The sequence below is a fragment of the Corvus brachyrhynchos genome, unplaced genomic scaffold (genome assembly GCF_000691975.1).
Source record: "Corvus brachyrhynchos isolate BGI_N302 unplaced genomic scaffold, ASM69197v1 scaffold331, whole genome shotgun sequence".
Classification (NCBI taxonomy): domain Eukaryota; kingdom Metazoa; phylum Chordata; class Aves; order Passeriformes; family Corvidae; genus Corvus; species Corvus brachyrhynchos.
In genome coordinates this window covers 4,466,446-4,490,300 of record NW_008237229.1, presented here as the reverse complement: position 1 = coordinate 4,490,300, position 23,855 = coordinate 4,466,446, and the positions used below count along the sequence as shown (strand labels likewise).

Below are 23,855 nucleotides of genomic sequence, written 5' to 3'. Positions count from 1 at the left end.
CTGACAGAGAGTGACAAAGTATTGTAGAAGAAAGATCCATAACTGCTACATGGGAAAAGCTGCCCCCACACTTGCCCTGTGACCCCTTGCTCTTTTTGTAGTTAGCTTTTGGTATATTTATTGGTAAAAATTTAGAAGTGCAAATGTATTGCCTCTTTCGTTAAGTATCTGTTCTTCCAATTATTCTTCACTTAAAACCTTTACTATCTTGTTTTTATCTTGTCTGTGAAATGGATTTGATATTTTTAAAATAGGAAAGTGATCTTTTTACTTACTTTCTGCATTCCTTCCTCTTTTCAAGCACTAACTATACAGCGGGGGTTTGTGTTTGTTTTATTTTACAGAGTAAATTTTATTTGCTCTAAGCAACTTGGTTCATTTTTCTACCTCTAGCAAGGAATTAGTTGTGCATAGCCATCTCTAAATTGAATCAGTTTGCAGATGGTCATCTTACCTGTTTGCTTTAGAGGGATTAAAAACTCAGTGTTCAGAATACTGACTGACCTCTGCAACTTCAAATTTTTTCTTCTTCTTTGTTTTAAAGCAATTTATTTATCAGTTCTAATGTCCAGGGTTTTATCTATAAAGCTCTTAAGCTTATTAGGAACCTGCCATCTGGAACAGTATATTAGGAAAAGCTTCTCAGAGGAATCTGTTATAATTATAACATATTTGTTTCGATGTGTGTGCTTAAAATTTTTATTTCTTCTCATCAAGGCTTAGAAGTCAACTGAAACTCATCTTTAAGTCAAATATGCATACAGAGTGAATTAAAATTTGAGGGGTCAGGATACATAATCTAAATGAAAGCAGATGAGGTATTTGGAGGGTGAAGGTTGATCATGATTTCTGTGACACATGAACAGATAGCAAAACACAAGCTCATCAAGCCTCACCAATTACTATTACACGTATTCCACTGAGTATAACTTTGATAAATAATAAGCATGGGTGATTAATAAAATTGCACTATTCTTCAGGCTAAGATTATTTATTTATTATAATCCAAGTAATATTGTTTCCTATCATTAATTCAAACCAAAAGGTTTTTGAATGACGGAGTTAATTTTAGCAATTTTCTAAATTTAAAAGGAAAACTAAGAGGATAATATTTTATAAATTTTACTGTTTTCAATTATTTCTTAAAATGAAGAATGTTTTACTGTTCAAAATTTATTTCTTAAAGCAGTTATGTTAGAAATGCAAACACTGAGAAACATGAAAGGAACTGTTAAGTAATATACAATATATACATGATGCAGTAATGTGAAAAAATGTCCAGATTAGTTTGTAGTAACATGCCTACATATTTTAGGGTGGCATTGCTCAGATATGATAATCCCACAACTTGGAAATCAACTAACAATGCTTATGTGGAATTGAACCCAGATATGTTGACACTGATTCTTCTGGCTCTGGAATGACCTTGAAACACTTTGTACTATGTAAAGTTGATTTATAATTTTTGTCTTCAAACTTCTGTACCTTAGAGCGGCATCAAAGGGAGTCACCTGGGGTGTGTTTGCTGTCTCTTTTTCGCTCCTGAGTCTGCCCCCAACTCAGAATGTTGATTCTGGGTTGCTGGGAGTCTTCCATGTTAAAACTTTGCATCTTCAAGACCATATTGACATCAAGACTGGAGGATTTTAAAACACACAGATCTTATTAATGGCTTCATTCTTGGTTTTATGGATTTCAGGAAGACCATCTTATGTTTATGTCCAAGTATTTTTACAAAGGTTCGGCTTTAAAAAAAAAATCATCTAGCTTTTCCATATGCAGTCCATGAAGACCAAAATAAAAAGTAAGAAAAACCTTTTTACAGGTTCAATTTATTAGTTAATTATTTCAAACATGATACTCACTCTTTAGTGGTATTGTGAGTTAAGCAGTAATTTAATCATTATTTCAATACTGTCCATGTGATTTATTTGTGAGAGTATTTTGGGAATATTCTCCTAATCAATTTTATAGCTTGTTTTATGATGCTAAATATCCCACATTCATCTTTAATCATTTGCTAGTTACTGTATTATGGAGTTGAAATACATGTTTCTTGGTTAAAATTTACATTATTTTTCTTTCAGGAAACTGGTTTTCCACCCCCTCCTTTTAGTAGTCCTTCAACACAAGTTGATCACTGGTGTTCTGCAGTAGGAAGTTTGTTAAAAATAAACTGTTTCATGTTTTTAGTCTGGCTGGAAAGCTGTTAGAATAAATATAGAGGATCAGGAGGTGGTTCGAAACTAGTTTCTAGTGATGTCTGAACTAGTCCCTAAATTTGTTTGGTTTGTGTTAAAGAGATTTTCTAGAAATTCTTCCAGCTGGTGGCAAACTTGGACACTCCTGCCAGTCCTCTCTGGGTGAGTGAGAGCATAGAAACTGTACCAGTGAGCTCTGCGCTACTGCAGGGTTTCTGCATCCCTGAGGAAGTAGCCACAGAAAAACATGTATTTTCTTATGACTGGGAGAACTGTACGAACTCCATTGATACAGCTCTACATTTTTTCATAGCTTCCATATGAAGATTTCCCATTTGAAGCTTTCCTGGTGTCCTGGAGTGCATCGGGAAAAGCATGGCCCGCAGGCCAAGGGAGGTGATCCTGCCCCTCTACTCAGCCCTAGTTAGGCCACATCTGGAATGTTGTGTCCAGCTGGGCTCAACAGTATAAGAAAGACAAGGAGGTACTGCAGAGGGTGCAGCAGAGGCCCAAAGATGATGAGGGGTCTGGAGAATTTCTCTTACGAGGAGAGACTGTGGGGGCTGGGCCTGTTCAGTCTGGAGAAGAGAAGAGTGAGAGGGGACCTCACCAATACATCCAAACATCTCACAGCGGGGCATCAAGAGGAGGGTGCCAGACTCTTTTCAGTGGTGCCCAGTGACAGGATGAGGAGCAAACGGCCATAAACTACAGCACAAGAAGTTGTACCTCAGCATGAGGAAGAACATCTTTTCCTTGAGGGTGGGAGAGCACTTCAACAGGCTGCCTAGGGAGATTGTGGAGTCTCCCTCTATGGAGACATGGAAAATCCACCTGGACAGGTTTCTGGGTTACCTGCTCTAGGTGACCCTGCCTTGGCAGGAAAGTTGAACTAGATGATCTCCAGAAGTCCCTTACAGCCCCTAATCATCCTGGGATTCTGTTAAACCAGTGCATTGTGTGTATAATGTGTATCATTCTGTGCATGAGTGTAGATAGAGGCTTCATCTTCTTTCTTAACTACTTCTAGGGTCTTCTTTTTGTAAGTGTAATTTTCCTAAAGTACTTTTGTCGCTTAAATATTTAGAAAAAAAATGGGGGAAGAGAGGCAGAATTTCAATGCAGTTTTTCTCCAAATTTAAACTTGAGTGATGGTACTTCATGTGAGTTACAAGCATGGAACTGTAAGAATTGAGTTCTTGAGTTATGGTGGGAAACAACAGCATCTTTGATAATTTTTCATAAAATTTAGGGCAGAGAAGAAGCATGACGTTATGATGATATGACCTCTTGTAATTGCAGATGTTTCATTTTCATCTAGTCAACTGGATCAGGCTTTTAATATTTTATGTCATAAAGTTTTTGTTTAATGAGATTAAGCATCTGCCACTCTACTCAGCAGCAGTTCCAATGACTTAGCATTCACATTGTTCATACCAAAAACCCTATGTATTTACTTAAAAGCGAAATTTATAGCAGCTGCTATCAGTTCTATAGATGAAAATGGAATTTATTTCTAATTTCACTAGAAATAAAAACAAATCAATATGGAAGAATTAAAATAAAAATTTTACTAATGGTTGAGAGACAAGAAAATCTTGAGAGAAATAGATACTTTTTTGTCCAAAACAAGAGAGAAGGCTGAAAAATGTTTATTAGAATTTTATTAAGTCAGGAATACTCTAGGTTGCCATTATCCCCTTAGTAAGATTTTATTTTGTTCAGTGAATATAGGGTTCTCAGAAGTATGTCTTGTATTAAAAGTTCAGTGTTCACTTCTTCTTTTTGTTACTCACTTTGAATTGGTACTGCACAAGAAATCCTGAAGTGTTTTTAAAAAAAGATTTTTAAAAAGTGCTGTTCACTGGAATTTTTCTTTGATCATAACCAATTATGTTCAATAGCACTAAATTCTGAGTGAGCAATAATCCTAATACAAAACAAATGCTACTAACTCTTACTTATGCACCTTTTTTATTCCTATTGTAGCCTTACAAGACATAATAAAGACATTACAAGTGCAATTTAACTGTGCAGATATTTCTTTTACTGTTGCAAATTTCCCTGGTTTTTCTTTTCTTTTTTTTTTTTAAATTTTGTTTTGTTGTTTTTTTGTTGGCAAGAAATCTTCTTGGTTTTAGTTTTGACTGCCTGATCATGTTTTTTGGATTTCTAACTATTAAACTCCTTCTGAAACAGTCTTTTAATATCTCTCACTGAATGGAATCTCTCTGTATAAACCTTCATACATGCTGGGTAGCCCTTTGTCATATATAATCTGTTCAGTGCTCTGATTATTTTTTTTAATTATTTCATTGAATCCTCAGAACAGCTTGAAGACAAGTCCAGCAGCACTCTTAATCACCACAGTGACTATGATAGCCTCTGAAAATATGAAAAAAATGCACCAAATTGAAATTTTTTGGAACATGTGTAGTCATAGATGTGAAAAGGATCCATTCCCTTAAATATGGCTATCTTTACAGGACTGGGAATCCTTGTTTTTCACTTTGTCTTTTTCAGACATATTATTTAGCATCTGGCAGTATTTGTTAGTCAAAATGTTAGTCAACTACAGTGATGAAATTTAATTACTCTTGGATAAAAGAAAAGTTTCAGTCATAAAATATATGAAATACACAGGAACTCTTGTTCTGCTAAAAAATGTTTTATAAGCTGCATGCATGTTATTGAAATTAAGTTTGTGTATAATAGAGAGTAGCATCATAGATGCTCTCAACCAGCTCCACAAATCAAGCGATTGCTTCTGACACAAAATCATCTGTAGTTGTGTGTGATATTTGGCCAAAGTACAGAAGGGATTTCGTACTAATGACAAGTACAGTTCTTCTGGAAAATACTACATGCCACACTTCAGCAAGTGTTCTCCAATATTGTGATGAAATGAGATTTTTGATTTTTTTTTTTTAGTTCAGAGGTGCATGTCGGTGTGAATGCAGATGAGATGGATTTTAATTAAATTCTGTTCTTCATTCTGTGAAGACTGCCATCTGATTTATATTGGTTTTCTGGACCTACACACATTTTAAGAGACGGTGTTTGTGCCAAGTGAATCTTTTTGAGACTGCATCTGCAATGACATGTTTTTAACCCTGCTGTCACATTGAGGATTTTCCCAGCAACTTCACTGAAACTAAATGAGCCTTTTCATGCAGTGAGGATGGAACAGAGCTTTCTTTTTTGATCTACACATAAACATTTGTCAATGACCAACTTCAGTAAACACTGATCCTTACGTTTCCCTTCCTATATTAAAGGTTTAGATATTCAGTACCATAAAAAAAAATCTATTTATAAATACACACACACACACACACACACAAACGTATCATTACCATGTATCACTGTTTAGATTTCTAAAGCTGGAAATTATTTGTGAAAGTAAAAAAATTCAGGAATCTATGCACTATGTACAGACATTCTGGGTTATGGAATATACAAGAAAAATGAGGAACAATGTGTGTGTGTGGACTGGTCTTGATCAACCTCTTTCGAAAGGGAGTGGCTTAAATGCCCTTACAATAAAGCAGAGAATATTACTGTATGAGAAAAGTGTCACAAATGTTTCTATTTGAACTAACTAAACTCATACTCAACTGCGGTCATCACAAAAGTTCATCCCCTCTCCAATCAGCAACTTTGATTTCCTTTTACCACTTTTTCCTAGTAAGTTACTTTCCTTCCAGGTTAGAGTGATTTTTTTTGCTCTAATTTAATTTATTACATCCAGATTTCTTGTAAAAACACATCTGAAAGTAACAGCTACATTTTTTATGGCCAATATGAGGGAAGAGAGGGAAATCTCTTACCTCACTATTGTTCCTGGTGTCATATTTGTACTGCACAGTACATATCATTGCTTTATCCCACTTCTTAGTAAAAACGGTATTAGCAAAAGTTGCAAGGTCTGAGCTGTTATGTTGGAGCTTGCTGCAAAGGTCTTAGGACAGCACACCGTAACAAAACACTAACCTTGTAAGATTAGCAGCTTATAGGAAAGCCTTTACATTTAAACTCTAAAAGTTTCAACTCTTGAAGTTATTAACTTGAAAATTCCAATATGCCCCTTATTTTTCCAATGTGGTATGTAGTACCATGTAATATTGTTTTACTGACCACTTTTCCTCATCTAGATCAGCACATGCTGTGCCAGCAGTAAGATTTTTAGGCTAAAATTCTGCATTAGAAGCCTACTGACTTGGTTAAAGCTTTCTGCCAACAGCCAAAAAGCTATGGAATTGACAAAGGTCACCTCCATCAGAAAGAAATTTGCAGGACTCCCATGACAGCTGAAGGGATGTGTATTTCCAGCACTGCAGTACTCCTGAACGCCAGCTTGTGCCTTAGTAGTGACTCAGACTTCCTCTTGCCATATAAACTCAGATATACATCTTCTGATACATCCAGCCAGGTGGGAAACTGTTTGTGGCCAGCTGGACAGAAATAAAAACACAGCAGGGAACTGCAAAGGCTGTAAAGAGAAGATCTGAAGGGACTCTGCCCTTAGTCTTTAGGATAAGGCTCACATTTCTGCATGTAATCACAGCATGTCTGATGCCCTCATCACATAAGCTAGGAGCACATGTGGAAATGGGAAAGACAAGAAAGACTGGGACATCTTGTCAGGCAAAGAGCACTTGATTGTTTTTGTATGTCTGTATTCTGCTATCAGTTGTTTTTAGCTACGTATTCAAGGGCCTTTTGAAACTACACTCTTCAATAGCTGGATTTCATAATTTTTAATTTTCTGTACCAAGTCTTTTAAGGAACTATTAAATTTGGCTATTTTTATTTGAATCCAGAAGTAACCACAAATTACAAATTCCTTTATATTGACTGGATATAGTGGGATCTAGTGTTTTGAGATTGTGAACAAAATTTCACTGCTTTGAACTGATCTGGAATTAAGTAAAACCTATTAATTAAATAAAACCATAATGCTAATTATAAAAATAATATGAAAACTCTTATTTCAGCCAAAATTTATGCTGTAGCTTATATTTTTGCTGGAAGAAAAATGAAAGTTTAATGTAAAATCAAACCAGTTTGATACTTCCTGCTTTTAATGGGCTATAAAATTTAATAGATGCTGTTTTAAAGGCAGTCTCCAATATCATATTGACCATAACATGAACAATGAGATGTCTATTTATCCTAAAGTTTAAAAGAAGTTCAGATTCATAATTCATTTAGAATCACAAAATATTTTGTGTTGGAAGGGACCACCAGAGATCCTGAAGTCCAGCTCTTAAGCCAATGGCCCCTACAGGGATCACACCCACAATCTTGGCATTATCAGCACCATGCTGTGACTAACACCTTGTTCAATACCATTGTTTCTTTTTTCCCAATGAATTATCATGATTTATGTGTAGTACTTTTCTTGGGAAAACTGCTGTTCACTAGAGACTTGGTTGAGCTCAAAAAAGTACATTTAATTTATAACTGCACGTTTCACTTGAATAAGATTGATGTAGCCCAACTCCACTAAATATGAACTGAGAGAATGAAACCTATTTTCTTCGAAAGTATTAGGAAAACACCAGGGAACATTATACACAGGACTGTAAATGCTTTCATGTTGCAACAGATAACGTTCCTTACCAAAAGAAGGGAAAACACAGAAGTTGTCCTACTGTACTTAGAAATGCATTCTCAAAAACAGTGTATTACCATGTCAGTTTGGATGTTCAGTTTCGTATGCCGTTTAGGCAGTAACTGCCTTCAGGAAATGTATCTTTTTGCCCCTTGGAAAGAATTGTACTAGAGCTGAGGTAGCAATGAAAAGTTTGTCTTGAATAACCTATTAATTTTGAGATGTCTTCTCCAAAGTTAACATATGAGAGGTGCTATTTGGAAATAGTTCCTCTAGCTGTGGACTCATAATTTCTTTTAAAAATAGGTATTGGTCTCTGGTTAACACAGCTGAGCACAGATTGTATTGTGGTTTTCATCTGAAACTGACTGTGACAAGCACAATTCCTCTCTGTAGAAAACAGGGAAAGGAAGAAAAGATGGAGGAACATAACCTTGTCATGCTTTGGTACGAAGAGAGAAATCCATGGGAGAGTGTGCTATGGTATAAAAGCTAATTTTTACATTCCTGTTGATTGTGCATGTTCCTATTAATATTCCTTCATGTTTTGACTCAGCACTGCCTCAGGAGTGTAACTGAAGGTGAAATAAAGAAGAGAATAACTTGTGTATGTCTTACAGGGTCTTCCCATCACCATGCCTTTATCCAGTAACCTACCCATGCATGTGCAATAAACTGTCTTGACAAATATAGATCTTCTGTGGCCAAAGTGTCACCTCTGTTGTTTTTTGTGAGTAGGGGCATTGCAGATAAATTCTGTGTATTTTCTTAATTCCCTAAGTAAAACCATCAGGATTTTGTTAGGAAAGAAGCATCTTAGCCTGTGACTGCTGTGAAAATCACCAGATTTTCCTTCCTAGACATAAATTAGCTTCCATTTCAAGAAGATAATTTCTCTATCTCTTAACTAAGTCTCTGCAAAAAATACAAGGTAATGAAATATAACATTTACATGGAAAGTCTTAAACCACACTATATTAAATGGATGTTGCATGTATTTTGAGGTATTTGGGGTGATGCTAATAAATTCCAGCTTCATTTGCCACGGGACATTGATGTAAAAACAAGCATATTGGTTTTGGTTGCAAAGAATTCTATTAAAGATAAATATAAATTTCCATTTGTTTTGGAGTTTGTGAGGCAAAAAATACAATCAGTGAGAGTCATTAACAACCCTGTAAATACACAGTGCAGAACTGGATGGTTGGAAGTTGTGTTCAAATAGATTCAGAAGATGAGAAATTATGACAGTTCAAAATTTCACAGTTGAATTCAGCCAATATATCTTGAAAAAGCCTTTGGTTTCGATAAGAAGCACAACATTAGAGAGCTGCTTCAAGCATTTTAGAGGGGATTTTTTAAATGTATGAATTTAAAAACAGATATGCAATACTTTTTTCAGCTGCTCAGTTCTTGGATAAAATAGTGGCATCAGTGCTGAAGAGCAATTTATATTTAAGGACTACTAAAAAAATCAGGGGGGGAGGGGGTGTCCTTTACAAGGCTAACCCTGCAGGTGAGTTAATATGGATCCCAATTTGAAGGAGACATCTCTCTCCATACTAGAGTAAATAACAAAAATCTGGATTTACTTTGATTCATAGACTCTGTCTCAGGTACGTCTGCTAGTAAGCTCCCTGCTTAGAGCGCTACCTTCTCTTTGGAGCTGTAAGCTCCTCCTATACGTTATACACAATTTCAATGCCCCTTCAGGAAGCTGTTACAGGATTGGAGTCTCTGCATGCTTGGGGGCATGTAAAGTCCCTTAAAAGTCAGGAGCCCAGCCTTTAGATTCAGCATGCTGTATACATATCCACCCTATGTCAGTGCTCAGACCCTGTCCCCCAAAGAGAGCTGTTGCCTGCTGGGCAGGACCGGGATCAGAGGCTGTAGGGTATTCAGCTCAAAGCAGCAGCCTGGAGCCTGGATGGAGTTCTGTGGGTCTAGTCTTTTCTAGCCCTTTCAGCTCACAAATGAAAGCATTGCAGTGTCACTTCATGTCAGCAAGAAATCAGGATCTATTTGCATATCTTCCCCCTGCAATGAAACTAAGCTGTCTAAAACATTTTTAGGCTTTTTTTTTTTCTCCCCTGACTATGCAAGTGTTGAATGGCTTCCCAAGTATTTTACATTTATTCAATTAGTCAGATGGATTGTTTTGTTGGTTTGTTTTTCAGTCTGGTATTGTAGCTGGCTGTTTTTCTCACAACCTGGCTGCTAACATCTTTCACTCCAGACTCATAGTTCTGCTAGTTTAGCCAGGTGCTGGCTGATGTTGCCAACTGAAGCATCTCAGGGATAAAGCTATGCTTTTCAGAAGTGTGCTATTAATTCTGACTTCTGAGAATGTTCCCTTGGAGGCTTTAGCATCACTGCTTTCTCTATGAACTAGTTGGCCTGGATACAAATTCTCTCATTCGTTTGTCAATGTGATCTGAGAAACAGCATTTTCATTATCCTCCCCTCTCTTATCTGTGTGTAATGACTTGGGTATTGTACTTTTCCCCAGTCAGTTTACAGAACATGATTGTGGCATAGCTGTGGTGTGATGACTTTTATGGGTTTCCAGCTGTTAGAGTTTTTGAGGTAAATTGTCAGTACAAATTGCTGGTTTTCTGTGTTTGTGCTTGATGGTTTTTCCTTGTGTGTGCAACAGTATATTCTTACCTAAGTATTACTTTGTCAGGCTTTTAACATTTCAAGTATGATATGTAAGTGGACAAATATATTTATATAATGTAGGAGATCAAAGTCTCTTTTAATGAAATAGCTTGGTCTGGGAGTTAATCTCTCCTGTAAATACTGAAACAAATTATGACCTACTTATTTAGAGTAGCTCATGAGCTTTTGGCTTTTCATATTGTGTTATCTGCATATCTCTTTATAATATGTCCTGAACTTTTCAAACACTGATTTGATTTTTTTCTGTAAACCAGAAAGTAGTTTTGTCTACTTGACTTCTTTCAAACAAAAATAACTGAACGGAAAAAACCTGTGCAACCTCAAGCTAATTTGTCTTCTCAGGTTCTCTGAAAACCAACATAAGCTGTTAATATATTGAGGCCCATAAGGTCTCTCCTGCTCTGTTAAAACATGCTTTAAATAATGCCTAAAGATTTTTAGCTTTTACATATTTTCACATATTTGTAGCTTTGTTGATTGCTAATACATGGTTGTAGCTTCTAGTACTTTTCCTACCCTTTTTCCCTACATTTAATCACACTGCAGTGCTTTGTAATTCTTCACTTCCTATGAAATAGTTCAGATATGGAAGAGCAGCTTAAGAACACATTATTACTGATGTCACTAACATTTGATTTCCTCACAGGTATTTTTATTAGTTCATCCCAACTAAGCAGGTTCAACTGAACTTCATATTCTGTAGCAGATTGATTTCTAGGTTATACCAGCTTAGTCAACATATCTACAAAAGATAAAGAGCAAACAAAAGTAAAAAATCATTAGACATTGTCCTGGTTCTGGCCAGGACAGTGTTAATTTTTGCAGTAACCAGAAGGGGCGATGGCTAGGATCTCAAGGTTATTCCATACCACCTCACTGTGTTATGACAAATCATAACAGCATGAGAAATCTTCTTCTAGGTCATCAAATCCTATTCTTTCAGATTCCATCTGTTTGCTGTATTTTAAAAACTGTTTTAAGAAAGACTAAGCAAGATTTACTATTGTTAGAGAGGCAGATTGGGCTTCTCAATCTCACAGATTTAGGCCTTTAAGCAGTACTTTCTGTACAAGATGCTCTCATCAGAGACCTAAAAGGGGCTGTGCTAGATTCTAAGTGCACAAGATAAATTTAACTTTTACTCTGTCATTTTTACATTTAAACTAAAGTAGATCCTGTGGTTCAAGAGGAAAACAGTAAAGAATAGTTTTGCAATTTGTGCGTGTATGTACGGAAATAAATCATCAGTTTTCATTGCAAATTTCTGGAGTCACATATTTTTTCTAAGACCTATTTCCCTTAAATGCAATTTCAGATACTGTTTCTTTATAGAATATTTATTATCTTACTATTGACCAATTTATGTAATCTTTAGCAGTATCAGAGTATAGTGTTTCGTCTATAAATCCACAAATTTGTTGACAAAAGCTCAGGTGTTTAATTTACTTGTGCAGATACTTCAAGTAATTTTGCTTTGTAAGAGTTTTACAAATTACTTGATTCAGAGGGGCAAAGAGTCTTCAAATGATCTGTGATAATGTTGTCTTAGATGTCCAATATATGGACATTTTTCCTGTCTAGGAGTGACTTGAGTGAAGCTGGTTATAATATTATTCCACTTAAAATGTTCTATGAAATTTCAATTATATAACAATCAGTCAGTCAGATGTTAATGGATAACCATCCTGCTTCTTCACATCATGTGTGTATGTGTGTTTTAGTGTTGGAAAGCCAGCAGGCTCTGAAAGGAGTGAACCACAGCAATATCCAGAAAGCAGACTGAGGACTTGGATTATGGCCTTCTCTCCTGGTTTGAGACAAATTAGGAGGAATGTCCAAAGATGAATGTCCTCTGATAGAAGGCAGGTTTCAACCATCCCTCCCCCACCAGGTTTGGGAAAAAAAAATTCTCCTCCAAGGAAAGTGAAAGGAAAAAACTATTTATTTAACAGACACAATGCACAGTGGGAAAAGAATAATAATGCTAAATAATAAAACCTCTCACTGGGGAGAGAAACCTGATAAGATTTTAGAGGCCTTTCTTTGGACGTAGTCTCTCTCTCTCCTCTTCAGAGCTGGGTCGGCATAGGCCCTGCTCCAGGCCAGTGGTGTAGGGTCTCCCAGTATGTTCTGGTATTGTTGAACAGTCCAGAAGAGAAGAAGCCAAAGTCCCAGGGAGAAAAAAATATTTAATGCTCCATCTCTCTCCAGATAAACAGAGCTGAAAGCTGGCTGAAAAGCAGGAAAAGGGTGCTTCCTCCGTGCTTGCTGCCGCAGAAGCACACAGAGAAGATAGAGTGACCTTGGAGCACAAACAGCTTTGAAAAGTTTGTCTGACTTTTTTTCTTTCTCTTGCACCCAGTTTTAAAGACACAGAAAGGCACAGGAATCATGTTGGGGCATAGAGTGATGATAGGGGATACGACATCATAAAGTCACCCCAAGACACCTTCCTTTTCTTTTTTTTCTCTCAGCTGTCGAGCTTCATATACATCAAATACAGACATTGAAAGCAGGAAACTGTCACATTACTTGTTACCCTATGAATCCACATGTCCTACCATAGCTGAGTAAGTGATAGTGCCAGGTAGTAGAGTGGAGGTTGCTACAGGGATGGCTTTTGTGAGAAGCTGCCAGAAGCTTCTCCCCTGTCCAGCAGAAGACTGGGAGACTGTAATTCTGACATTTTCTGGCTCTGGAATTTTCAGAGTTAATTAGGAATTTTAATATAGTTTTCATGTGCTTATAAAAAGGAGATAGTTATGTTCTAATAATATTCAATTACATGTTTGGGAATGGGAGCAAATTACTTGTAGTAACCAAATATGTATTCCAGCAGAAGGATCCATGCTGGAGCAATTAGTGAAAAATTGCAGCCTGTGGGAAGGGCTCACATTGGGGAAGTTCACGGAGGAACTCCACACTGGGGCAGGGGAAGTGTGTTAGGAGTCCTTATCCCAAGGAGGAAGGAGTGTGTCAGAGACTGAAGATAGTTCATGCCTCAAACATTGATGTAAAGTTTTTCTCTTGATAAAGAAGCTACAACCAAAGAAGTTTCCCTGAAGGTGGGACTTTGAACTGAAAGTCAAACTGTTGACTAGATAAAGCATTGTTCAATCATCTCGGGCTGAGGGAAAAGTTTGCATCCCCAAAAGGCCAAAGCCACCAGCTGCAGCTATCCCCAGCTGAGTTTGGGGTGGGGAGAGCACAGCTCACAGAAGCCAGGTTTACACAGACTCCCCGCAACCGAGGGGGGAGGAGGAGGTTTTGGGTGCATGGTGCAACCTCTGGTGAGAGGCAATGAACACCCATCCTCCATTACACAAAGTGGCGCGGCACGTGGTGCAACAGACCCAGAGTCTGCTGTGAGAGACTGCCCCCCCCCTCCAGGGGGCCATGGCCGTACATGCCCACCCAGCCTGAGCACAGAAACCCATCGGACTCTGTGCCTTCTGAGGGGACCTTCACCAGATGGAGAGGATCAACGGGACATCTTGGGGTCCACAGAGTGGTGATCTTTTCCTTATTCTGTCCCTGTTACTCTTTCTGTTCCCCCCACCTATTTTCTATTTCTTTCTTTCTCTCTCTCTCTCTCATATTTACCATCAAATAAAACCCTTACTACTGTCACTGGCATGTGGTCTCGTTTGCACCTTAATTCAGGCAGAGGCATTTCTAAGAACCTTAAAACTGGATCATAACAGACTGGCAGAGACAAATGCAATGAACTGACTGCAACCCCTTGTGCTGCTTGGTGGGAGGAAGTTGCGAAAATCAGGGGTGAAATTGAGCCCCAGAAGTAAGCAGAGGTTGGGGGAAGGTGTTCTTTAAGGTTTGTGTTTATTTCTCATTACCCTACTCTGATTTGATTGGCAATAAAACTAATTTTCCTAAGTCATAAACCAGAGGTTGTAGTGAATTGGGGCACTGTGAGAAGAGTGTTGTTCAGTCTGTTCAGAAATGTCACTTACGGAATTTAAGAAACTTTTGTCCATGGCAGTTGAGCAGCGCTTGGGTTCTGTGGCTGTGAATTTGCTGTGTGGTGCTAGGAAAATTCCATAAACAAAGTGCCTGCAGCAAGTCAATGATGTCTTCCATATCTCTGTTGATGGAACTTGGGTTCTGGAAAGCATGAATAATTGAACCATTTTAGCATTCATGCTAGGAACATGAGAAGCCTCTTAATGTTGTTGAGAACTTTTAAAAAATTAGGCGGCTCAAATGCATAGTCACGTTCAATGATTTTAGCATAAATTTGTCTATGCCCACCTCTGATACATTAAATAGCTTTAATAATGATCTCAAGTAATTTTTGTCTCAGATGGGAATTGTGGCGATAAATGATGCGATAGGAAAACCACAGAAAAGCCCACGACAAAATTAATATAATTTGGATAATGTGCAGTTAATAATGCATTGATCCACACAGTGAATGAGAAAATAACCCCCAACACTAATAAGAAAACCCAAAACTCCAGCACTGAATAGCTCCACAGTCAGTGAATACCATCCATGTCAGGAACTGAATTAATTGAGGGCAGTATGTTGGTGACAGTATTCAGTTCATGATGTGAAACTTACACCATAAAACATAAAGCACTTTAAGGTAGACTATAATTCTGGCATTTTCTGGCTCTCGAATTTTCAGAGTTAATTAGGAATTTTAATATAGTTTTCATATGCTTATAAACAGGAGATAGTTATGTTCTAATTATATTCAATTACGTGTTTGGAAATGGGAGCAAATTACTTTTACTAACCAAACATGTATTCCAGTTCTCAAAAGAGATAATACAATATGTTCTTAACTCAGTGGATCACATCTAATGTTCTGGCAAAATTTTCCGAATAGGTTTATAGTTAAGAAAATAAGATGAGGCATCAAGACATTCTGAGTCATTACTAATGCTTTATGACTCAGTATTCGTTGCTTGTAAACAATGAAACATCCTTTCGAAAGATACAACAAAGCAGCTCCTTTGGATTTTTTGTTTTAAACAATAGCTCACTTAGCAAGCACATTTTCATCTACAATGATATTAATAGGCAGAATTTTGTATAACTAGATGACAAGCCCTTGGGTCTGAAAGTATTTACTTTGTGTAAAAATATATTAATATATGGAGAATTCAGCTGAAGAATGTAATTACATTCACTTACTGCTTGCTTTTCATTCTAAGATATGTTTGTTTTCTAGATTTTTTTTCTAAAGTCTTAATCAGGGAATTGAATTTCTTTAATCAGTTTGTTCTCCATATTATATTGTATTATATTATATTACATTGTATTTTAATTTAAAATTATTTAATTTGCTGGTTTTCTGCAGTGCTATACTGTGACGAAAACAAAATTTAGAAAATACTCTTTGCAGACTAACACGATATTTCATCCATTGTCCTGCTCCTGTGTCAAGAACAGACTAGTCTTTAAATTGCAATTTAAGTGGAAAATCTATTGCTCTTTTATAATTTAAAGACTGATTTTATTTATGTGAAGGGATATTCCAGAAGTATATACTTAGGGTGTCACTCTGATTCTTGAATGTGTTGCATCATCCAAGAGGGAAAAAGGGACAAAATGGGGATCCGCTAATTGAGAAGTCCTTCAAAATCCTCTGAATGAGGGTGGTGAAGAGATAAAAGTCAGAGAGTCCAGTCATGGTCCTCTGCTGGAGCTGGTGGTGCACTCGAACACTGAAAATAAATTTTAATAGTAATTTAACCATGTCCAAGAAAGCTTGATGCTGGCCCAAGTTTGACATACTGCCTGTCAACTCCTGTCCCAGGAAACATTATCTATGCCAGTGGATTGGCATATAGCATGTCATGACTACTATAACCTCTGTGATAGTGTGGGCATTTTGGTGGTGTGTTTTTTTCCAAGCAGTTTTGAGATACAGGCATAGCCCACAGAAGTGTCTCCATTTCTGCCCTTTCAAATGCAAGTAAAACTTCTCAAATGGTTTTCTGATATGGTTAAATGTACTTTTTTTTTTTTCTTGTAACAGCTAAGAATTCTTTTAATGTGGAATTATTTTAAATTTGCTACATACACTTTGGATAATATAACTGTTATTTTTTCTGAATTTCCTATGCTATGTGAGACGCTAATGGTTGTTCCCATACACTAATTAATTTTTCTTTAGATGGCAGGGCATTTTTCAAAGATTATGAGGAATGTTGTAGATATTTTATATACAAATTAAATATTTGTATTAAGTTTTGGCTTAAAGATTTCTTATTCCTTCTCTTAGTATTTGTAAAGAAATGCTGCTGTCTGTCAATGCATAAAAATTGATGAATTACATTTTTTACTTTTCTAATTTACAGCAGTTCAAGTATAAAGGCAAAATTTCAATGTCTCTTTTTTCCTTCTCTTGAATCTACTTGGAGATTAATCTCGTACCTAAGTAATGCTAAGTTATCAATCAGTCATGCTGCTAAATGTCAAAGGCAAAGGAACACACTGTGCAGTGACTGAACTCTGGTTCTAAAGAAAAAAATTCCATTTCTATAATGAAAAAATGTTTTAATTTTTTAATGATATTTACTTGAAAAATGGTAGACAGTTAAATTCCATGTTGTGTTGTTGAAAAAGCTTATTTAAAAAAAATGAACAGTTTTCAGTTGTACTCATAGTCTGACAAAGAGGAAAACAGTCTACTACCTAATGAGAGATGGGCATTAAAATAGGAGACTGCTAAGAGTGATGATTCAAAGAGGCTGTCAGTGAGATAACAGATGAAGAGACAGAAGAGTGTAAGGCCAGAGGATAAAATATTTCAAGGTTTCTTTAGCTATAACACAATCAAAGATGTTGGAAACTTTCATGCCTCCCTTCCACTCCCTCTCCTCATGCTAGCATGTGTCTGATTAATGCAGCTAATACCGTGTTTAATGTTTAAAATAAATGTTCTCAGGCACTTGTACTTCCTGCTGTCCAGGAGCTAGCAGAAACATTAACTGAATTACACATAGAACTAGGAAGGAAGACTCTGAAAACATAGTGCTTTCTTGGTACCACTGAGAAAATGCTGCTGCTCACATTTCTTTTCTTTCCTCCTATCTACTGTGTTTTGTTACTGCTAAAACCTCTCTGCAAGAGCACTCAAAATAACAGGAAATACTTTCAAGTGTGGAAAGCTTAGGTAATTTTATGATCCCTCTGTACCATATACTTCAGAGAGTACATCTTCACACTGATATTTGTTAATTCCAAACTTTTTGAGTGTGTTCAGGATGTTGGGAACAGCCATTATGGAGTCCTTTTGAGTCATCAAATTAACTGCTCTAAGTGATAGAAGCACAGCCCCACCCTCCTCTCTACCTGCCACTCTCTTTGATGCTCTCCAAGTTAACAAGCACACACAGACAGACAGGTCCCTCAAGTACCACCATGGACACTCTGTCTGCCTGGCACACCTGCCCAGATAGTGGCTCCTTACCTGCTTCACAGTCCCTGACTCACCAGCTGGTGCAGTTCAATGCTCGCTGGCAAATTTATCTCTCATGAGCTCCACATTCTCAAGTCCCCTGCAGCACATGGACCTCCTGTTAACCCATTACCCTGGCCTAAAACAAAGGGTCCTTTACTTGCTGTGGAGTCCAGTTTAAAATTTGAGTGGAAGTTCTCCAGACACAATCACACAGAAGTGCACACTCACCTGGTTTGAGTAAGAGACAAACACTTCTCAGCCCCCAGCGGCTGGCAGCCGGCACATAGGCTGTGCCCCATGGTCCTGCTCCAGCTGCCCATGCAGAAACCCTCACTCACACCAGTCCTCCCAGAAGCAGGATTTGGGAACACACACTCCATTCCAGCCCCTGCAGCTGGAAGTTAAAGATCCCAGTTCATTTCAGTAGCTGTTGCTAAGACCCCACTTGCTGCAGTAGCTGACGCCACGGGCCAGGGGTGCCTGTACCCCAGTCTGGCTCCAGTACCTGACACTCAGTCTGATCAGGGTCCACCAGCTGTGCATGCAGGGCACACATACACATGGGATAGAGACTGAGATCATGCAGTGAGAGAACTGAGAAAAGAATTGATGAGATTATTGGATAGACTGGTGATCAGGCGCAGACAAGTGTACTGACTTGTCTCATTCTACATGAAGCTGGCCCCTTTTATACCCTTTTCTGTCTACTCCCCCTCCCAGATTACCTTCACTTGCACATTGATTCATCAGTTGGCATAGTCCCTCTGCCCTCCCCACCTGCAGTATCCTCTTTGTCTCCTTACCATTTGCAAAGACTCAGATGGCCTGCAGTTTCTTGGTAGCCCATCAATTAGTGTGAATTAACAGGTACATTTCTGCTTATTGTCTCCATTAAGGGTAATTGTTCAGGTTTTATATGTTTGTCTCTCTCCCTTATCATCCCAATTTTGCAAGGTCATTACTCAGACAATCATACTGAAGAAAAACAAAACCTCACCTCCACACCAATTAGGGTGATTGGCTGGGTTTATTCTTATCATGACTTTCCTTATCAATTGTCACTCAGGTTTCCCTCTGTAAATTCTTGTTTATGGTTCCTTTGTCCAGATACCCTTAAAAGAGCAGATATTATTCTCCCACATACCCTTGCAGATTGTTTATTTATTAGTAAAATGATCTTACATATAAATTCTCATTTACTTCAAGCTTTTATAGCAATGGGTTAGCGATGTCTAAACAGCTCTTCCTTTGGACCTCAAGATTTGGTTTGTTCAGTGCATCTAGTCAGACTAGACATGAACCTAAAATTCTTTGCAACCAGTTTGGGTATATATATACATATAATTGATTGGAAATGTTGTCAGTGATATATTGATTATGGGAATACAGGTCAATGGCTTATGTTTTCCTTTTTGCCATGGGGTAAGTCTAGAATTATATTTGTAGAATTACTCCGTATTTATAAAATGTTTCTGAAATCAGGCTGTGCCTGGTGTCTTTGACCACAATCGCTGAAAACTGTAAACTTTACAAATTTGTGCTTCATTTTCAAAACAAAGAAACTTTATACTTTCATGCCTAAAACAGTAGTTGCATTGTAGGCTACAAGATTCATGGGTGCAAAAGCGCTATGGAAGACTACTCAGCATCCATATTGTAGGCTACAAGACTGAAAGGTAACACTGAGTGAAAAGATAAAAAGATCTCTTAGCCTGATAATGCTTGATTTAATTCCACCTTTTGAAGAATGTCAGAAAAACTGCCGCACTGAAACTGTTGCCTGACAATTTAATCACTGCTATCTAAAGAAACTACAATTAATTTTTGTGTGCAGTTCAAGAAAGTATTTGAAATTAGAAAAGTGTTTATCTTGCTAAGGTGACGAGAGAGACTTGGATAAGATTAGATCACAAATTTAGTTAAAGAAAACAAAACAAAATACACCCCTCAAGAAAGAACACCTCAAAAAACCCAACCAACCAATCCAAAAAAATACCAAAAACCCAAAGAAACAGACACCAAGAAACAGAGAACCAGAAATTTTATAAAGTTTTAGAGATTGTAGAAGACAGATAATGATGTACTCCCCATTCCTCAGAAGTCAAAGATAAAATCATCACTTCCTTTAGCTAGACTTTTGTCTCCTCTCAACTGAATTTAGCCTCCCTTTTTGTCCTGTTCAAAGAGTAGACAAAACAGGTGGAAAGAACAGACACCTCCCAGCTTGCTGTGAAGTCTTCCTGCTCTGTACACAGTGCACATCTTTGTCCATTCCCATGTTCTGTATGAACCTGCGGTACATTTTTCCATCCATCTCTTGTTGATGCCTTTGCCTGACATATGAAAAAGCAGGATACGATGACTGCTTCATAAAACATGAACAGGAATTGCCTGCTTATATCCAAACAGCTCTACATACTTGCTGAGTATGTTCTGTGTGCTCTTTTCTTTCATTGACTATTTATGAATAAGGGAAGCAGAATTATTTTCCAGAGAAGATACCAAGAGTATTTGGATAGTAATCTAATTTTCTGTATCTAAGTCAAATCTAAGACTAAATTCACTGGCCCCAAGTACCCCACAGCCAGATGTTTCAGACCTTGAATTACAGATTGGAATAGGTAATTTGCTTACTGGAGTCCTGGACATAAATTACAGCTGGAATTACATGATCATCTAATTGACAAAAAAGGAAGTCAGTTTGTTTTTCAGTGGGCAAAAATTGTCTTTATAGCTCAAGATTCTTTGGTTTCATGGAAGTCTTTATCTCATGCTGCATTTTGTTCCGTTTTGTTTCCATTTGACTAATTAAGATAATGAAAGAGGCAAGAAATAGAATTTGTGGGATAAATATGATTAAGTAACATATTAATAAAATTCTTTGGTGCTATATCCAAACCAAATTTTTCTCAGTGGATTCCTGTTTGTCTAAAGGAAATGAAGCCTAGAGAGATAAGTTTTTTTCAATACACTTCAGTGAATCATTTAATTTTATCAGGCTTTCATACTGCCACTAATAACATCACCTGAAAAAATGCCTTTTCCTTTCAGAAAGCTTGGAAAGGCTTATGTGGATGGTGGCTTCAATGCAATCTGCCTAAGTTAAGAAAAACAAAGAAAGAAAAGAAGGTGGTATCTGCTTTAGCTAGTTAAAAACCAATGTATTGTGCTAATATTTCAGAAAAAATATTCTGTTGAAAGAGCTTTCTCTCTTATTTTCTAGCTGTGTACAGCAACAGCTAATAGGTTCTGTCTAATGTTTCATTGCTCTGATGTGAGATAAGAGGAAAAAAGCCTATGGGTAAGAATTAGATCTTAAAAGTTTTTCCTCTTGACTTTAAAAAAGCTTTGGACATGGTCTCCCACAGCAGTCTGTGTTGGGAGGTAACAGTCTTTGTTCTCTCAGGGAGTAATAGAGAATGAATGAAAACACGTTTGGACTGTGGTTGGTGACTGGTGCTTTGCTTGGAGGTCAGTAACAACTGGAGCACCTCTGGAGTGTCTCCTTGGAGTTGGCCTGTTTCTTATCTCTATCAGTGACCTGTAGGAGGAAGCAGGAGGTACCCTGGTACATTTCCCAAGTCTAAGTACAAACAAGGGACAGCAGCTAACAAGCCTGGAGGCAGGGCTGCTGTAGAGAATGTCCTGGGCAGGCTGGAGACACAGGCCCACAGAGACCTTGTAAAGTTGAGCAAGAACAACACAGGCCCTCATGGTCACTTTTGTCTTTTTGTCTATGTATATAAAAGAAAAGGTGATTAGGAGGACAGAGCCAGGCTCTTTCTTGTGGGCAGGAGGTTAGATTGGAGACCTCCCGAAGTTTACCTGATCAGCCTGGATTATCTTACGATTTTATGAGCTCCAAAAGCACATAGTGACACACTAAGTATTTGGATTTTAGGAAATCAGTATTTTTAGGCAAATGTGTGTGCATGACCTCTTGAGCTTAATACATGAATTATAGAATTTCCATTGTCAACAATAGGTTGGAAGTTTATTTCTGTGGGGTTTTTATACAGTGATGAATTTCACCTACATTATCACCTTGCCTTCTCTGTCATGTATATCACACCAAATCTTGATATGTGTGGAAATTTATATCTATACTTTTGCACTGTTTAATTTTCTTTATATGTGTTATTTTTTGTCTGTTGCCCATTGATATCAATTGGAGAATGGTGAAGAATTTTTTTATAAATTTAAATAGGAGCCTATCAGTAGGGGTATTTTAATTAAGTAGGGGTATTTAATGACCAGGTACTTTCATCCTTTATCTTAAAAAAGGCCAACTCTTCTCCTTAATGATGACAAAACCATGATTGATTTCTGACAAGAGAAAAAAAATTATGCATGACTTTCACTGCAAAGAGTTTTCCTTTGAACTAGAAACTTCCTTAACATAGATGAGAACTGTTCTACTGAAGCTCTATGATAATAACTCTAATTAGGGTTCATTTGAATTTTTAGTGCCTACAGTTTGAATAAGGATGTAAATGAAAGGAATATTTTTCATATTTTTAAAGGGTACAAGTATGTGTGTGACAAAAAAAAGAATGTATTTTCTTTATTTAAGGACATTTTTTCTTTCTTTTTTAAAAAAGTGATTTAGATTAGTTTGGAAGGATTTAAATGTGCTGTTTTAAGAATTTCAAAAATATATTTTTCATACTAGCCCTGTGAAGCAACATGCCTTCAAAATTTTAAATAAAAGAGTTACGCAATACTCAATATTGGTGATGTGGCAATTAAAACTGATAATAGAACTGGAATAGAAAATGTACAGATCTGCTTGTGATTCAAGTAAGTGGGTGCTTTAGTTCACTGTAAAAGAATTTTGTAAGCATGTGGGCATCTTGTTCGCTACCTTTCCTTGAAAAAACAAAATGATGTAACTTGGTGATTAATGGTGTGCAACAGCTTGTGTTTAGTGACAAAAAACATCAGGTAATTTAAAAATTAAATTTATAAAGTTTATCAAGCACTGAATTCATCAGCACACTGTGTTGCCAAAGTCTTTTCCTACTATGCAGAGAGCAAAAAGCCAGAAAACCCAACACCCTTTCCTAAATGTAATGCTTAGAAGCCTTGAAACTTGTTCAGCTTTTACACGATTGGCATAAGCCAGTATATTAGTGAATTGCTACTTTAAATCCTTGGTCACTCTTGCTCACTCCTTTCTCCCAGTCCTTTTCTTCCTCATGCCCATCCTTCTCTTTACTCTCCTCTCCCTTTCAAGTATGATTTCACACACAGCCCTGTGTCAGCTCTAGCAATTGCATAGCTATCTCATGAGATCAGCTGGATGTTCCATCAGTTGGTCTGATGGAAACGAATATTCCTTTCTGGTACAGTCAGAGCTTCAAGGGGAGTATGACAGTACTGTTTTAGCATGGCTTATTCCATCCATGGATACTTTTCCTGGAATAATTAAGTAGGAGCAAATGTAATCTTAGAAGCAAGGAGTTTCACCACATCATTATAAGCATGATGCAAGAAATGCAGGGCTGGTTAAAGAAAGAAAAGAGCAATGGAAGAACTATCAAGGTTTTGGTTTTGGTTTTTTTTTTGTTTTTTTTTCCAAGCCAGATATTGTTCTCTGTCAGAAAAACAAATGAAATTTGCATACACACACAGGGAAGTGATATTAGATATTCTAGCACAGACTGTAAAATATTTTTACTCTGGGTAAGCATCAGATTTAGATCTTAGTATGGATGTCATTAAAGCAGTATAATTCATTTACACAGTCTCATGGTGCAAAAATTGGGCTTTATTTGGGAGGATATTATCAATTTACATCAAGGTGTGTTTATTAGAGGAATAGAGTTCAGGACTGAGGATGTTAGTTAAGGCTGCTGCAAATCAAGTAACTGTTGTTGACTGCAAAGACACAATTTTGCATCATCTTTGTAAACAACTC

The 23,855-nt window shown here is 37.2% G+C and overlaps 1 protein-coding gene across 8 annotated transcripts in view; it reads right to left on the bottom strand.

Annotated features, from left to right (window-relative positions):
• Positions 1-12,436: 12,436 nt before the first annotated feature.
• LOC108445492 overlaps positions 12,437-23,855 on the bottom strand; it is a 12,273-nt gene continuing 854 nt past the window's right edge. Inside the window, exons 1-4 of one of the 8 annotated variants that reach the window (XR_001860373.1) lie at positions 18,441-23,849; positions 18,164-18,329; positions 14,472-14,622; positions 12,437-12,768 (exon numbers count right to left, since the gene is read on the bottom strand). Coding sequence is in view for 2 of the 8 variants with exons in the window: in XM_017729485.1 (XP_017584974.1) it covers positions 12,502-12,768; positions 14,472-14,622; positions 18,164-18,329; positions 18,933-18,975 (627 nt within the window). In the remaining 6 variants the exon portion in view is untranslated. Of the gene's footprint in view, positions 12,769-14,471; positions 14,623-18,163; positions 23,850-23,855 lie in introns of those variants that run through there. The other 7 variants (XR_001860374.1, XR_001860376.1, XR_001860375.1 and 4 more) reach the window with 7 other exon arrangements.